The sequence below is a fragment of the Zea mays genome, chromosome 6 (assembly GCF_902167145.1).
Source record: "Zea mays cultivar B73 chromosome 6, Zm-B73-REFERENCE-NAM-5.0, whole genome shotgun sequence".
Taxonomy (NCBI): domain Eukaryota; kingdom Viridiplantae; phylum Streptophyta; class Magnoliopsida; order Poales; family Poaceae; genus Zea; species Zea mays.
Window position 1 is genome coordinate 112,217,004 of NC_050101.1, and position 17,449 is coordinate 112,234,452.

Genomic DNA, 17,449 nt, shown 5'->3' on the forward strand with positions numbered 1-17,449 from the left:
AGGGAAGGTGTTTTTTCGGACCATCGGCTTAGGGCCTTCGTCCATATCGCAATCTGAATTTATCATTCTAACAAATTAATATTGCGAGGGGCTACTGTTGGGGGCCTTCGGCTTCCGAAGGTCCTCAAAGACATGATTTAACAATGTTTCTGGAAGTATAATGTATGAACAGATGCCTTCGGACTTGAGTTGAAACCACAGCGTGAAGAAGCATGAAAAGGAGTACGAAGGATAGCGTGAAGACGAAGCTGTGCGCAGGGAAGCTTCGGCATGACAGCAAACAAGGAAACCGACTTAAAGATGAAAAGGCTATTTAGACCTCGATGGATTACTATAGAGTTATTAACAAATGCAAAGGGCATGGGTGTAATTTTACATGGGCTGCGTCTCGTGCCTATAAATAGATGAACAGTAACCTTATACTGTTCACGCTGACTTGGCATTCGCTTTTGCCTCACACTTGTACTTTTACCTCCTTTCAAGCCGAAAGGTACATTTGTAATTCAATATCATTTCTATTTTTCAGTAATGAAATGGAAATGAGATAATAATAATAATATGTGTTTACTTATACTGCTTTTCTATGTCTTATATAATTCTTCTATCGTTATTGCATGATATGTTTACGAAGGTATGTCCTTCGTAACCTTCGTCCAAATCATTATATCCAAAGGGAAATAATGCTTCGAAGGACGAAGGATCGTAACGTTTAACATTTTCTGTGTTGCCTTGTTCTTAACTCATAGCATTTGAGAACAACTCCCCAACAGTACTTCTCATCCTATTTCTATAAGGTTTATGCATGTGACTTTTTCCCTTGTTTCAGGTCCCAGCCAAAGAGCAAGTTGATGCACCAAAGGAATTGTTTGCGCTTTCAACTGCCACAGGTATTTTGAGCACACTGCTGACTACTTGTGTTATTGTTTTGACCAATAAAATCTATAATTTATCTGAACAAATTGATGCAATTGTCTCCCTGTTCTAAAATTCAATGGTAGTCACAGATCTTAGAGAGCTCTATATGTTTCTGTTAGTATGATTGTGTTAAGTTTATATGTTCTATCTTGCCACGTTGCTCTCTAGCAGCTGATAATTAATATGGTTGCAGTTGCAGCTCATGTCTATAGACAATATATGCTATCCCAGTAGATGCACATCCTATGACACAGTTTACCACATTTTTCAACCCACATTTTCAATCCGCTCTCTATCTTCTGAACTGGTACTGCCTTCTTCAATATCGACCACCCGCCGGTCCACCTCTTCAATAATCGTCCTTCATCGCCCTTCAGTTGTGAGTTGTGACATACTATTTATATTCGGATCTAATCTATTACAAGTATACATGGATATTATAGGGTGTGCATCTGTATATCCATGTTCTTTACAAGGTCCGTCCCTAGGTGATATGAGTAGTAAGTCTAAACTTGCTTCTTACCAAGAGTTAGGTTGTATGTGTGTATGTATTTTTTAGTACAATAGTATTCAAAATTTATGAGGACCCTTTCTTTTTGATTGTTTTGAACAATGGGCGTATGAACCAGTGGAAGAACAATTCGTGCTTGCAGTGTTATCTGCCACCTATTTTTATTATGCTTATAGTGAGATAACATCCCATATGACATTGTACCTAATCCTCAGCTATTTGATAGTTGTTTGTGTTTTTAAGGCTGCATGGGCGTATGACAGTTTTGGCGGTATCCATTGTTTGAACGATGGGAGTACAGAGGACTTCTCTGCATAAATAGGTAGGTTTCCCACTAATTTAGTAATTTTGTATGTCACATATAAATTGTAGAATAGCAATTGACGTGCCTTTGCAGCTCATATTCACTCCTATATGTTTGTTGTAGTGTTTCTAGGTAGGGATGCAAGTTGGCTAGCCCTCAAACCCGCATCGCCATCCTAATTGTTCTATCTTGAATGTCGTTAGATGGGGCTACTGGGATGGGATTTTGGTGCTCGGTGCTACTGGAGCTAAGCTTATTGTCCAAATCCAGAATTATAGGAAGATGCAACTTTGTTGTCAATTTCAAATTTATTTTTTCTATGGATGTGTCTGTCTGGAATTACCTAATTTTGCAACCTGTAATTGATAGGTATCGATAATGAGACGGAGCGTCGGGACCAGCGAAGCCCCGCGACGACATAGCAACCAGAGCCCTCCCGCGTGACGATTCCCAAAGTTAGGTGTGTGACTTATTCCATTATTTGTACCACATAATTGTCAGACATATTAACAGCACAAGATTGACAAGAACACTCATGTATTTTCCAGTAAATCATCTTGATTACCTTGGTGTACAAGTTGCATGGGTCACTGGTCCATGGTTCCTATCTATTTTTATGAACATGCTTCCCTGGGAAAGTGGTGAGCCTTATTCTGTATTATTTGAAACATCTACATTTTCCTTTTTGAAATGATGTTTCTCTGCTTGACTTATTTTGTGTTATTTGAAACATTTACCTTTTCCTTTTCGAAATGATGTTCCTCTGCTTTTGCAATATAAGATAAGTTTATTGAGAAATGTATTTCAAACATTAGGGCCTTTAAGAGACCATGATTGCTTTTGCAATACTGTAAAGTGACACTTAACCTGAGTAGTTGTAATGTAAGGTCTATTGTCATTAACTATTTTTATAGCTGATGTTTCCTTGGTCTTTGTGCAAGTATGCTTGGAGTAATATTCTGTTTCTTGAGTAGACAATAAGTTATTATCTTCTCTAGAAACAAGATAAGTCATTATACTGTAAAGTGTAAGGTCTATCTTGTTTATTGAGTCTGGTTGTATCATTGCGGTCATAAGTTATTTTGGAGATAACTTTGGTTGCAGATGATCCGTTCAGCATGTCCTCCCTATTTGGAGTCCCTTGGTACACTTATTTTTTCCTAAAATTCTCAGGAGTCCTTATCTATTGGGAATTATGGATGGAGGGAGTAGTATCTTGGGTTGATGAGAATACTCTGGTTGTTCCTGTTCCATAAATTTTGTTGCATTGTGGTGAGAGTTTGAGAATGTTCTTCTATGTTTGTTCTCTTAAACTAGATGTTAACATATATTAACTATTTGGTTTTAGGAGTAGTTGTTGGAGTAAAAAGATGTTGGGTCCTAATCCCTAGAAATCAGTTCCTAATTTTTAGGCCCCAATTATAGAAGTCCCTCTTGGAAATGCTCTAAGGAGAAGGGTTTTGAGGCAATGATTTATATTATCTCCCTTGATGTTTGTAATTATTCTGTGGCATTGACAGTTAAGAAAATAATCAATACTCAATGAAGATGGACGACGTGAGTATAATGGTGATGACAAAATTGCAATAACAGTTATTGGAATCATACCCTGACTCGAGCAAAATTGAATCCAAAATCATCACAATGATACTAAATGGGGTTGTACAAGGGAATTAAACGAACACCACACATCAAACTATGGAATCTTCAGATTTAAGGTACCAGCTAAAATCACAACATTGCATATAGTGACATGAGTTCAAAACATAGCTAAGGCAGTGTCCAATTCTTGGTAAACTAGATGTAAAATCTACTGCTTGATATCAGCCTTCTTCTGCCACAGCCTGTCCAAGGAGCTGTCTGCATCGCCCTATGCACAACAAAATATGGAATCAGAATCTACCACTATACAACAAACAACCAAACATAGCAAACCAGGTAACTGGGCAATCCACTAGACTAACATATAAACCAGGACAATAAAAAAATTGTTGGCTAGATGTCTAGGTGCAATGTCACAATGTGTCGGGGACCATAATTAGGGGTACCCTCAAGACGCCTAATTCTCAGCTGGTAACCCCCATCAGCATAAAGCTGCAGAGGCCTGATGGGTGCGATTAAGTCAGGGATCAGTCCATACGAGCGACTCGATCACACCTCGCCCGAGCCTAGCCTCGGACAAGGGCAGCCAACCCCGAGGGATTTCCGTCTCGCCCGAGGCCCCCCTTTAACGGTGGACACATCTCTGGCTCGCCCGAGGCCTTGCCTTCGCTCAGAAGCAACCCTGACTAAATCGCCGCACCGACCGACCGAGTCGCAGGAGCATTTAACGCAAAGGTGGCCTGACACCTTTATCCTGACGCGCGCCCCCCGGCAGAGCCGAAGTGACCGCCGTCACTTCGCCGCTCCACTGACCGGTCTGACAGAAGGACAGCGCCGCTTGCGCCACTCCGACTGCAGTGCCACCTGACAGAGTGAGACTGACAGGCAGTCAGGCCTTTCCAAAGGCGCCATAGGAAACTCCGCTCCGCCCGACCCAGGGCTCGGACTCGGGCTAGGCCCCGGAAGACGGCAAACTCCGCTCCGCCCGACCCAGGGCTCGGACTCGGGCTAAGCCCCGGAAGACGGCGAACTCCGCTCCGCCCGACCCCAGGGCTCGGACTCCGCCCTGGCCTCTGCCGAACAACCTCCGCCACGCCCGACCCAAGGGCTCGGGCTCGGCCTCGGCCATGGAAGAAAGACTCGACCTCGGCTTCGGAGGAGCCTCCACGTCGCCCGACCTAGGGCACAGGCCCGCCACGTCAACAGGAAGCGCCATCGTCACCCTACCCCGAGCCGACTCGGGCCGCAGAGAACAAGACCGGTGTCCCATCTGGCTAGCTCCGCCAGATAGGCAATGATGGCGCCCCGCTAGCCCTGTGACGACGGCGGCTCTCAGCTCCCTTATGGAAGAAGGGGGACGTTAGCAAGGACTCAACCGCTCCGACAGCTGTCCCTCCGCCAGGCTCCGTTGCCCCTCCGACAGCCACGACATCACACCAGCAGGGTGCCAAGATCTCTCCGGCTGCCACATTGGCATGTACTTAGGGCGCTAGCTCTCCCTCCGCTAGACACGTAGCACTCTGCTACATCCCCATTGTACACCTGGATCCTCTCCTTACGCCTATAAAAGGAAGGACCAGGGCCTTCTTAGAGAAGGTTGGTCGCGCGGGGACGAGGACGGGACAGGCGCTCTCTTGGGGCCGCTCGCCTCCCTCACCCGCGTGGACGCTTGTAACCCCCTACTGCAAGCGCACCCGACCTGGGCGCGGGACGAACACGAAGGCCGCGGGATTTCCACCTCTCTCACGCCCGTCTCCGGCCGCCTCGCTTTCCCCCCTTCGCGCTCGCCCACGCGCTCGACCCATCTGGGCTGGGGCACGCGGCACACTCACTCGTCGGCTTAGGGACCCCCCGGTCTCGAAACGCCGACAGTTGGCGCGCCAGGTAGGGGCCTGCTACGTGCTGACGAACAGCTTCCCGTCAAGCTCCAGATGGGCAGTCTCCAGCAACCTCTCCGGCCTGGGACGGTGCTCCGTTTCGGGAGTCTTGAGTTCATGTCCTTCGACGGCAGCTACGACATGATACTCCTTCCACCGCCGCGCGACAACGACAATGGCGGCCGACAACCCGCCCGCCGGTGGCGGAATCGACGACATCCTCCCCGCATGGTGGAAGAACAACATTCCAGCTCGCCCCGTCCTCTCCCCCGCCAACGGGGGAGGAGGCGGGGCAACCAAGGCCAAGCGGGAGGCCGCGCTTCGTCGGCTGTCGAGCAAATCGACGTCCCCAGCGCCCCAACGGGGGGCGCGTCAGGCGTCGACCTCGCATTGGAGACGAAGGCAAGCGCCGTCCCCCCGCGACACACCAATCCCGAGCAAGTGGACGACGCCAGCGCGCTCGCGGAGGGCTTGCAGGACGTCGCCCTCGTACCCAAGACGACGGTGCAACCAGTCCCCGACGTGACTATGTCGCTCCTCGTCGACCAAAAGGTACCGACTGATTCCCATCTTACGTCATTTCGACTCGGCCTCAACCCGCCTAGCGACCTCGCTTTGGCGGGCGCTCTCGTTGAGGCGAGTGCAACCCCTCTGGGGTTTCGTACGCGGTCGCCTTGGGACCGATTGACGGACGTCTCGACCTACGGGCCCTCTGGGTCCGAGGAAGATGACGATCCCAGCATCTGTTGGGATTTCTCTGGATTTGGCAACCCCAGTGCCATGCGGGACTTTATGACCGCATGTGACTACTGCCTCTCCGACTGTTCCGACGGTAGCCGCAGCCTTGACGACAAGGACTGCGGCCCAAGCCGCGAATGTTTCCACGTCGAGCTAGGGGATCCCTCCGAAGGCAACCATCTCGGCATGCCGGAGGACGGTGATCACCCTAGGCCGGTGCCTCGCACTGACATCCCGCGGGAGCTAGCTGTGGTCCCCGTTCCGGCGGGGGGTCACGACCCACAGCTCGAGCAAGTCCGCGGGGCGCAGGCCAGGCTCGACGAGGGAGCAGGAGCGCTTGAGTCGATCCGCTGGGACGTCGGGCAGGTATGGGCGGGCCAACCCCCGGCCGGAGAAATACGTCACCTGCCCCAAGGTTTCCAGCACCGAGTCGCCAACGACGTCAGGGTCAGGCCGCCGCCCGCATCCAGCGGGGTCGGTCAGAACCTGGCAGCCGCAGCGATGCTCCTCCGCGCGATGCCGGAGCCATCAACCACCGAGGGTCGGCGAATCCAGGGAGAGCTCAAGAATCTCCTGGAAGGCGCTGCGGTCCGACGGGCTGAGAGCTCTGCCTCCCGAAGGCAGGGATACCCCTCGGAACCTCATGCCGCGACTTCCCGATTCATGCGGGAAGCCTCGGTCTACACCAGGCGCACGCGCAACACCACGCCTGCGGCCCCGGGCCACCTCGGCAACGAGCACCATCGTCGCGACTGTCGGGCCCACCTCGACGAAAAGGGTGCGTCGAGGCTACCACCCCAGGCGTGGGGGATGCTATGACAGCGGGGAGGATCGGAGTCCCTCGCCCGAACCACCCGGTCCGCAGGCCTTCAGTCGGGCCATCCGACGGGCGCCGTTCCCGACCCGGTTCCGACCTCCGACTACTATCACAAAGTACTCGGGGGAAACGAGACCGGAACTGTGGCTCGCAGACTACCGCCTGGCCTGCCAACTGAGTGGGACGGACGACGACAACCTCATCATCCGCAACCTCCCCCTGTTCCTCTCCGACACTGCTCGCGCCTGGTTGGAGCACCTACCTCCGGGGCAGATCTCCAACTGGGATGACTTGGTCCAAGCCTTCGCCGGCAATTTCCAGGGCATGTACGTGCGCCCAGGGAATTCTTGGGACCTCCGAAGCTGCCGGCAACAGCCGGGAGAGTCACTCCGGGACTACATCCGGCGATTCTCGAAGCAGCGCACCGAGTTGCCCAACATCATCGACTCGGATGTTATCGGCGCGTTCCTTGCCGGCACCACCTGCCGTGACCTGGTGAGTAAGTTGGGTCGCAAGACCCCCACCAGGGCGAGCGAGCTGATGGACATCGCCACCAAGTTCGCCTCTGGCCAGGAGGCAGTCGAGGCCATCTTTCGAAGGGACAAGCAGCCCCAGGGCCGCCTATCGGAAGAGGCCCCCGAGGCATCTACTCCGCGCGGCGCCAAGAAGAAAGGCAAGAAGAAGTCGCAATCGAAACGCGACGCCGCCGACGCGGACCTTGTCGCCGCCGCCGAGTACAAGAACCCTCGGAAGCCCCCCGGAGGTGCTAACCTCTTCGACAAGATGCTCAAGGAGCCGTGCCCCTATCATCAGGGGCCCGTCAAGCACACCCTCGAGGAGTGCGTCATGCTTCGACGCCACTTCCACAGGGCCGGGCCGCCCGCAGAGGGTGGCAGGGCCCGCGACGACGACAAGAAGGAAGATCACCAAGCAGGAGAGTACCCCGAGGTCCGCGACTGCTTCATGATCTACGGTGGGCATGCGGCGAATGCCTCGGCTCGGCATCGCAAGCAAGAGCGCCGGGAGGTCTGCTCGGTGAAGGTGGCGGCGCCAGTCTACCTAGACTGGTCCGACAAGCCCATCACCTTCGACCAAGCTAACCACCCCGACCACGTGCCGAGCCCGGGGAAATACCCGCTCGTCGTCGACCCCATCGTCGGTGACGTCAGGCTCACCAAGGTCCTGATGGACGGGGGCAGCTGCCTCAACATCATCTACGCCGAGACCCTCAGGCTCCTGCGCGTCGATCTGTCCTCCGTCCGAGCAGGCGCTGTGCCCTTCCACGGGATCATCCCTGGGAAGCGCGTCCAGCCCCTCGGACGACTCGACCTTCCCGTCTGCTTCGGAACGCCCTCCAACTTCCGAAGGGAGACTTTGACGTTCGAGGTGGTCGGGTTCCGAGGAACCTACCACGCGGTACTGGGGAGGCCATGCTACGCGAAGTTCATGGCCGTCCCCAACTACACCTACCTGAAGCTCAAGATGCCGGGCCCCAACGGGGTCATCACCGTCGGCCCCACGTACAAACACGCGTTCGAATGCGACGTGGAGTGCGTGGAGTACGCCGAGGCCCTCGCCGAGTCCGAGGCCCTCATCGCCGACCTGGAGAACCTCTCCAGAGAGGTGCCAGACGTGAAGCGTCATGCCGGCAACTTCGAGCCAGCGGAGACGGTTAAGGCCGTCCCTCTCGACCCAAGTGGCGACACCTCCAAGCTGATCCGGGTCGGTTCCGGGCTCGACCCCAAATAGGAAGCAGTGCTCGTCGACTTTCTCCGCGCAAACGCCGACGTCTTTGCGTGGAGTCCCTCGGACATGCCGGCATACCGAGGGATGTCGCCGAACACTCGCTGGATATTCAGGCCGGAGCCCGACCCGTCATGCAGCCTCTGCGCCTCAGTCGTCAAGGAAGGGTCGGCCTCGCCTCGGCAGAGCCCGACCCTCCCTCGGGGGCTAAAAAGGGGGAACCCCTCTGCGTCGAGATTGGGTGTACTTCTCCGCGTCAAAAATTTTTGATCAAAAAGGGGCTTTTGCGTTCTCCCGGCTATGTCAGAAGCAGGGTCCCGAGGAGCGAACGTGGGTACATGTAAGTGGCGAGGCCGACTGAGCCGAGGAACTCCTGTGCCTTCGGGTTAGGGACACCTCACTCATCACCTGCCACGAAAAATGACCCAACTCGGGAACCCACCCTATTATTGACAAGCTAGGCCGGACACGCAAATTGAAAGAAAGGAGAGTACGACTTCATGCAAGAAAGACAAAGTGTTCAGGCCTTAGCGGCCGCGGTGAGACGCACATCCAACAGAAACTGTTCCAACAAGAGTTAGGCGCCGCCTTGGGAAGGAGCCATGCCCTCAGTTCCATCCCCGCCGTCGGTAAGGTCCATCTCGGCTTCCGGCGACGGCGCAGGGGGAAGGATCTCCGCCTCAAAGGTGGTCGCCAGCGCCACGCTCGGACCCGCGGCGACCTCGTCGAGCCGCTGAACTTCTGCTAGGGCAGCTTCGTCTTCGTCAGGAAGACAATACCCCTCACTAACCCGTTCCAGGTCCACAACGTAATGGGAAGCGAGCACGGCGAAGGCCCGCCTGACGCCGTGGTGTAGCGCCTCGCGGACTCTGCCGCGCGCGTGATCACCCAAGGCTTGAAGGCGGCTTTGAGGGGATCTTCCTGAAGGGACGTCGCCGGAGCCAAGGATCCGATAAACGTCCGAGACGGCCTCGGACATGGCCGCGAGGTCAGCTTCCCTCTGCTCGGCAGCTCCGGCAAGCGCCTCGGCGAGCGCCTTGGCGGACTCGTCAAGGGCGGACTCGAGCTCTGCGAACAACCAGAAGAAAGACCTCAAGCACAAGCAGAGGAAACAGACAAGAACAAGAACCAGGGATGGCCAAGGCGTACCTCCGGCTCGAGCACGCTGCTCCGAGGCCGCGACCTGGGCTGCGGCTAGGTCGGCCGCGAGGGTCTCAGCCCGGCTTTCGGCCTCGGCAGCCCGGCCCCGAGATTGGTCCCGCTCCTCGACGACCTGGACGAACTTCGACCGCTGCCGTTGCGCCTCCGCGCGCGCTGCTGCCGCCTCGGCTCTCAGGTCAGCGCAAAGCAACTGGAGGTCCGCTACCTTGGCATCCTGCTGAGAAAGGCGCGCAGTAGCCCCGGCGAGCGAGGTCCTCAGGGATCACAGCGAGCCCCAGACATCGACCTCGCGGCGGATGAACGACGACTTGGCGGCGCTCCGGTCCGTCAGATCCTGGGGGAAGGAAACAGGGCGTCACGACGAACGTCTCGCTCACAGAAAGGAAAAGGTATGCCTGAAACCGCTACCTGGAGGATTTTGGGGACGTCCCTGCAGAAAACCTCCAGCGACGACCGGAGCGACCCCACCGTTGCTTCAGCACGCTCGCGGAGCTCATCCCAGGACTGGTCCTCCTGTTCATCGTCGAGAACGAAGACAGGGTCCGAGGCCTCGCGGGTCCGGAATCGGAGCAACTGGCGCCGGGCCTCGGGGCTCCGCCGCACAGCGATGAGGCTGTCGCCCGGCTGGACGGATCGCGCGTCCATGCCCACCTCTTCCGAGGCACTGGGCGCCGACGCATCAGCCATCCCGACGCTGGCAGCAACCGGTCGCTCTCCGACTTGGACGGCGGCGACTTCGGTAGCGGCAGGCGCCAGCATGGCCGGCACGACAGGTGGGCTCGGGACCACGTCGGCGTCAGCCGCCTCCCCTATCACGATGGGCGCCTTGGCAGAAGAGCCAGCCTCGGGAACCCGCTCCCCAGAGACAGGCGACGCCCGAGCCCCCTGCGGTGAAACGCCCTGCGAAAGGGTCGGCTGAACGACAAGGCCCGTGGCGGCGCTGGCCGCGCAGTCCGGTGCCGTCTTAAGGGCCTTCCAGGGTGCCAGGTCGGTCTGGCCATGGCTTCGCTTGCTGGATAAAAAAAAGAGAAAAGGAAAATCACGGCCGAGACATATGAATGGGAAGCCAAGACGAAGACATTCCGAGATACTCACCCACTTCGGGCCATGATCCACCGCGCCTGGGGGGAGGTATCTTGGATCCCGGCTCCCGAAACAGCCGCCGAGGTCCGCTTCGCCGGCAACTTCGGCGCCACCCTTGCTTTGGACGCTCGGGGAGCAGATTGCCCGGGCACGGTCGCGATGACTTGAGGGTCACCCCCATGCGCTGCCGGTACGAGCGGCGGCCCCTGGGGAGCAGACGCCCTGACCTGGCCCTCCGGAGCCACCTCAGCTCCTCCGGCCGAGGGGTCAGGTGACCTCTCGGGTCACCCCCGTGCCTCGGGCCAGGACCCCGACGCCCCAACTCCGGGGACTGACGGTGTCGGCCCGCTCGGGGGCTGGCTCGACGGCTCCTGGCCACACCCCAAGCCGGGGCTGAGGCCGAGACGGGCGGCCATGTCGTCCTCCTCCTCATCATCGTCGTCATCGTCGTCGTCGGGCGTCTCCGGCGACGGCTCCCTCGGGAGTCCTTCCCTCTCCTGCTGGCGATGGCGCTTCTCCAAGGCGTCCCGAGCCCGCCTCCGCTCGCGGGCCCGGGCCTTCTCCGCGTCCTTCTTCTTCTTCTTCTCCTCCGCGGCGACCCGCCACGCTGCTCGGTCCACCGCGTCCTCCGGGACCCGTGGCAGGGAGGGCTTGTGCCACCCCACCTCCTAAAGAAGGGGAGAAAGAAACCCGATCATAAGAACCAGGAGCAACCCGATGTATGAAGAAGGAAGGAGCGAACACTCACCAGAGTTACGCACCCCTGGTCGGGGCGCATCCGAAGCTGGGAGTAGGCGTGGGAGTCCGGCTTCCCCATCACAGCCGACACCCGCCATTGGAGGGCGTCGAAGGGAAGAGGATCAGGGGACATTCGTGAGCCCTCCCAGTCAGCCTCCGGGGTCATCTCCCAAAGCGGCAGCCGCCGCTCTGCCAAGGGAAGCACCCTCTGACGGTGGATGGCGGCAACCACTCCTGCAGCGGTGAGTCCCCCCTCCCGCAACGCCTTCAGGGCCTAGAGAAGGGGTTCGAGGTTCTTCTGTCTCTCGTGCGGGGTCCCGTGACGCCAGGCGTCGGTGGCGGCGGTGACTACTTGCTGGGAGAACGGTGGGAGCAACTCACCGTCATTCCGGAGGTAGAACCACCGGTGCTGCCACCCCTTGTTCGAGGACGCGAGGATGGCAGGAATGTACTGCGACGCCCGCGACTGCCTCAGCAAGAGAGTGCAGCCGCCGGCCCGCACCGCTGCACGGACCTTCCTCTCCCCCGTCGGCAAGGCGAAAAGCTCGGCGAAGAAGAGATGAGTCCACAAATCCCAATGGGGGGCGTTCCCCAAATACCCTTCGCACACCGCTACGAAGATAGCGGCCTGCGAGATGGAGTTGGGGGTGAGGTTATGCAACTGCACCCCATAGTGGAACAGGATTGCCCGCATAAAGCGGCCCGTCGGCACACCGAATCCCCGCTCGTGGAAGGAGACGAAGCTCACGACGTACCCCGGCGGTGGGGATGGAGCGACTCCGCCCACGGGAGGAATCCATTCTGGTCGCTGCTCATCGGTGAGAGGGCGAAGCAAACCCTCGCCGACCAGCTCCTCCAGATCGCTCGCTGTCACCGTGGAAAAGGGCCACGGATCGCGCGGGGAGATTATGGTCACCCGATCAGCCATCACCAAAACAGAAGGGATGGCGGTGCAAGGGGCAGGAAGGGCGGTTTTCCTCTTCTCTGGCTAAAGTTTCTCGGGTTGCGAAAACCTGAAGGAAGAGGCAGGAAGCGGAGCGAAGAACCGTCACCAGACCCCCTCCCGAGTATATAAAGACCAGGGCGAGACCGTTTCCAGCGCTCCGCCCGGACCGGACGCGGGATTCAAAAAACGCGAAGCGAAACAGCCGTTCCTCGAACGGCTCGCGCACGCGCAACGGCCGCCCTGCCAACAACTCACCCCGTCGCATTAACTCCGCGGCGGGGCAGGCGGCGCTTCTGGTAGGAGAAGCGGGCGACGCTTCGCCTTCGCTGTAATAACCGCGCCAAAAAAGGTACACCACGTCGTTTGATTTCGTATCCTTTTCCTTTTTTCCTCTTTCTCTATCTCTTGCAACAGGGACCGGGAAAGGGGGATACCCCGAAAAGGATCCTTCCCTGTGAAGGAACCGGGCTCCGAGCCCCCCTACTGATCAGAGGTTCGAAGGCTGGCCCTCCGAGGGGTTCAATAGTCGCCTCAGATCGCGTGGGCCCTACACCCACTACTGGTCAGAGGTTCGAAGGTCGGCCCCCCGAAGGGCTCCACGGCCGCCTCAGGCTACTCGGGCTCCGCGCCCATTACTGATCAGGGGTTCGAAGGGTGGCCCCCGAAGGGTTCACAGTCGCCTCAGACGCCGAGCGAGGATGACCAGGGGTACGTTCGATACATAACCGAGGCTCGGGCTATGCTCCCGAGGTACCCTAGGACATTTCCGAGACCAGCGGGAGCGATCTTGTAACGGAATCCCATTAGAGGGAGGCATCGAGCCCTCGGACCCCGTCGCCAGGGGACCGCGTCCGGCAGATCACCCGCAGGTACTTTTGGGCGTGCCTCTGGGCCCCTAGCCGACCCCCAACGAACGGGGCACGGACGTCCACTCGGATTACCCGCTTGGTGCTCACCGGAGACACCATGTTCGGTGCCCATCGAGGGTAACATGGCGCTCTCCCCCCTCCTCCTTGCGGAAAGGCGACGTAGGGGCATATGTAAAAAAGCCGAGTCTGTCCCTGATCGCCCTCTCGCCTTGTGCGGAGGCTCGGGGGCTGCTCTCGCAAACCCGGCTCCGGCCGAACCGTTGACAGCGTCAACATACCAGCCCGAGAGCTTGGGCCCCGACCGTGCACCCGGGCTACGGCCAGTTCGCATGAGGGAACAACCAGACCAGCCAAAGCATTACGCAAGGCATTAAGACCTCGGGGGAGTGAAACCACTCCTCCGAGGCCTCGGGGGCTACACCCGGCGGGTGCGCTCGCGCGCACCCACCGGAACAAAATGCAACCGAGAAAGGCTGGTCCCCTTGCAAAAAAGTGCGACGAAAGCCTCCAAGAGAGTGCTAACACTCCCTTCGAGGCTCGGGGGCTACTGTCGGGGACCATAATTAGGGGTACCCTCAAGACGCCTAATTCTCAGCTGGTAACCCCCATCAGCATAAAGCTGCAGAGGCCTGATGGGTGCGATTAAGTCAGGGATCAGTCCATACGAGCGACTCGATCACGCCTCGCCCGAGCCTAGCCTCGGACAAGGGCAGCCGACCCCGAGGGATTTCCGTCTCGCCCGAGGCCCCCCTTTAACGGCGGACACATCTCCGGCTCGCCCGAGGCCTTGCCTTCGCTGAGAAGCAACCCTGACTAAATCGTCGCACCGACCGACCGAGTCGCAGGAGCATTTAACGCAAAGGTGGTCTGACACCTTTATCCTGACGCGCGCCCCCCGGCAGAGCCGAAGTGACCGCCGTCACTTCGCCGCTCCACTGACCGGTCTGACAGAAGGACAGCGCCGCCTGCGCCACTCCGACTGCAGTGCCACCTGACAGAGTGAGACTGACAGGCAGTCAGGCCTTGCCAAAGGCGCCATAGGAAACTCCGCTCCGCCCGACCCAGGGCTCGGACTCGGGCTAGGCCCCGGAAGACAGCGAACTCCGCTCCGCCCGACCCAGGGCTCGGACTCGGGCTAAGCCCCGGAAGACGGCGAACTCCGCTCCGCCCGACCCCAGGGCTCGGACTCCGCCCTGGCCTTTGCCGAACAACCTCCGCCTCGCCCGACCCAGGGGCTCGGGCTCGGCCTCGGCCATGGAAGACAGACTCGACCTCGGCTTCGGAGGAGCCTCCACGTCGCCCGACCTAGGGCACAGGCCCGCCACGTCAACAGGAAGCGCCATCGTCACCCAACCCCGAGCCGACTCGGGCCGCAGAGAACAAGACCGGTGTCTCATCTGGCTAGCTCCGCCAGATAGGCAATGATGGCGCCCCGCTAGCCCTGTGACGACGGCGGCTCTCAGCTCCCTTACGGAAGCAGGGGGACGTCAGCAAGGACTCAACCGCTCCGACAGCTGTCCCTCCGCCAGGCTCAGTTGCTCCTCCGACAGCCACGACATCACACCAGCAGGGTGCCAAGATCTCTCCGGCTGTCACATTGGCATGTACTTAGGGCGCTAGCTCTCCCTCCGCTAGACACGTAGCACTCTGCTACATCCCCATTGTACACCTGGATCTTCTCCTTACGCCTATAAAAGGAAGGACCAGGGCCTTCTTAGAGAAGGTTGGCCGCGCGGGGACGAGGACGGGACATGCGCTCTCTTGGGGCCGCTCGCCTCCCTCACCCGCGTGGACGCTTGTAACCCCCTACTGCAAGGGCACCCGACCTGGGCGCGGGACGAACACGAAGGCCGCGGGATTTCCACCTCTCTCACGCTCGTCTCCGGCCGCCTCGCTTCCCCCCCTTCGCGCTCGCCCACGTGCTCGACCCATCTGGGCTGGGGCACGCGGCACACTCACTCGTCGGCTTAGGGACCCCCCGGTCTCGAAACGCCGACACAATGGATTTAGATGCGTCTGAAGTCTGAACACATACATGTAATAAAATTTGATTCCTGGTAAAACTGTTACCAACTCTTAATTTGAACAAATATATATATAAACACAGCCTAAATCCTAGGCTAGGAATTAACTAATGTGAAGCCATATAAATCCAACAGGCAAAGAGTCAATTCCACTGAAAAGGCAAAACAGATGGAGCAACAATCTCTCCATATGAATGAAATGTGTAGGTGGCAACAATATGAAACGCAGGAAACACATAGACAGTAAAAAGCCTCATGTAGGCTTTACACTCAAGCTTTAAATTTTATGGGCTAGACAAATGCAATAAACATATCATGAACTATCACCTGAGCACGGACAAACCTAGAGAGAGCAAATGTTGTGAAGTGACCATCATACAAGCCATTCGCATCCAAGTGGCCAATGTTGATCTGGACAGAGGCATGGTCCTTGGCAGTGATGATCCTGTTTGTGGCCGAGCTGAAAGAACATAAACTCAACCTTAGCACACAAAAACCAACCATGCAGAGCAGAAATATTTCTACAAGAGGATGAGGCAAACATACCACTTCCTGGGGACATAGAGGTCCACAGTCTTACCCTCCTCATTCTGCATGGTGACAGTTGGGGGAACTACCACAAGAGCAACTGAAATACAAGAGGACCAACTATCAGGCACATAAAAAGAGAACAACACTATGCACTCTGAGGACTCATTCAGTACTGTAACAATTCAAAATTGATGGACAAGCAAGGCTATTCTATATTTATAACTATAACTATGCAAACAATTGAAGTCCAATTCAGGCTCCAATGAAAAGGCATAACTAAAACTGAACTATACATATCTCAAATTTAAGCAATTCTTTGCAATTCAACAGATGGATTGGAATGAATACTTCCATGCAGCTAAAACATCAAATATTCAAATATGTTGTTCAATAACCCCATCCACCTCAGTCACCATTGCACGAAAATGGTAATAAACTGATATTCTAGCAGCGCAAACCATGCTACTGATATGTTAGCAGTGCATAGTTGCACGAAACATGGTAAAGAAATGCCTATTCGAATCCTGTTTGGTAGATGAAGTTCATTTATAACAATAACCAAACACAATTTAGGGGATTCAAAGAATCTGGATTCTAGAGTCTTGATTCTAAATAAAAAAACTACGTCTTTTACATTGTGTTTATTGTGCTTCCATTATAGTTTCTATGGGATATGGAGCTGAAAAGGATATATCAAAATTCGGTCTTCCAGATATGATAATTTAAAATCTAGAGAAAATTGGTTAGTTACAATATATTTTATTTCATATTTGGGTATGCACTGTCCTTCCTCAGTTTGTGTGCCATTTTGGTATGGTTTGGTCATCTTGCTTCTCTACTCCTCAACTGAGCTATTACTTATCGCTCTCATAAATCATATTGTCGGAGATGAGAGTTTGAGAAATTTTGTGTGGTTGGTTGGTTGCATCTCTATACTTCTTAATACTATGCTTTGTTTTAACAGTGTCACCATCATAGTTTGACAGAAATCATCGTGTTTTTATGGTACGGTCCATCCCAGTTTCTTTGGGATGCGATGGTCCAGTGTCCCTGTTTTGTGTTTAGTAGTAGGGTGGAGAAGAGACAAGCTCTGTTTTTTCAATCGTTCAGCAACCATGTTTGGGTCCAAGATGTCAAGTACATACAACACCTTAGCAAGGGGAAGGATCTCACATGTGACGTGGTTAGTGCCATGGTCTGAAAGATCATCCTGTTAGTTCTTTGATGATAACATAAGTAGTATTTCTTATTTACTTATTTATTAAATAATGGTTAAAAACTTTGATCAGTCTAACAAAAGACGTTCATGGATAAAAGTGTTCTAGGACAAATTAAGTTTGGACCTGCTTTCTTTATACAGTTGCCACTTCTACTTATTTGAGCATCATTTAAATCATAATCTATCTGAGTGTCATTGTCTTGATCGAGAGGTCATCTTCCTTTCCATTGGCCCTTGTTTTTTTTATTCAATTACTTTTGTTTCAATGATCAATAATAACAACTTTTAAATGACTAAAATGTATAATGTTGGGCCCTTAATAATTGCTTTTGTTCTCTATAAAAAATCCCTAGCATCTGACTGTCGGGCCT

At 55.3% G+C, this 17,449-nt stretch overlaps 1 protein-coding gene across 1 annotated transcript; it reads right to left on the reverse strand.

The window, feature by feature from the left end:
* Positions 1 to 3,491: 3,491 nt before the first annotated feature.
* On the reverse strand, positions 3,492 to 15,958 carry LOC542458 (40S ribosomal subunit protein S21). The gene is made up of 3 exons (NM_001112014.2): positions 15,875 to 15,958; positions 15,656 to 15,788; positions 3,492 to 3,600 (listed from the first exon to the last, which is right to left on the reverse strand). Exons 1-3 carry the CDS (start codon positions 15,922 to 15,924, stop codon positions 3,541 to 3,543), a joined length of 243 nt encoding a protein of 80 aa, NP_001105484.2. The 5' UTR covers positions 15,925 to 15,958; the 3' UTR covers positions 3,492 to 3,540.
* Between the last annotated feature and the right edge of the window lie 1,491 nt (positions 15,959 to 17,449).

Coding starts and splice junctions, on each gene's coding strand:
- LOC542458 (NM_001112014.2), bottom strand. CDS start 15,924: ATGCAGAATGAGGAGGGTAAGACTGTGGACCTCTATGTCCCCAGGAAG. Junction 15,789..15,874: donor CTCTATGTCCCCAGGAAGTG/GTATGTTTGCCT, acceptor ATGTTCTTTCAG/CTCGGCCACAAACAGGATCA. Junction 3,601..15,655: donor CTAGGTTTGTCCGTGCTCAG/GTGATAGTTCAT, acceptor TGTTGTGCATAG/GGCGATGCAGACAGCTCCTT.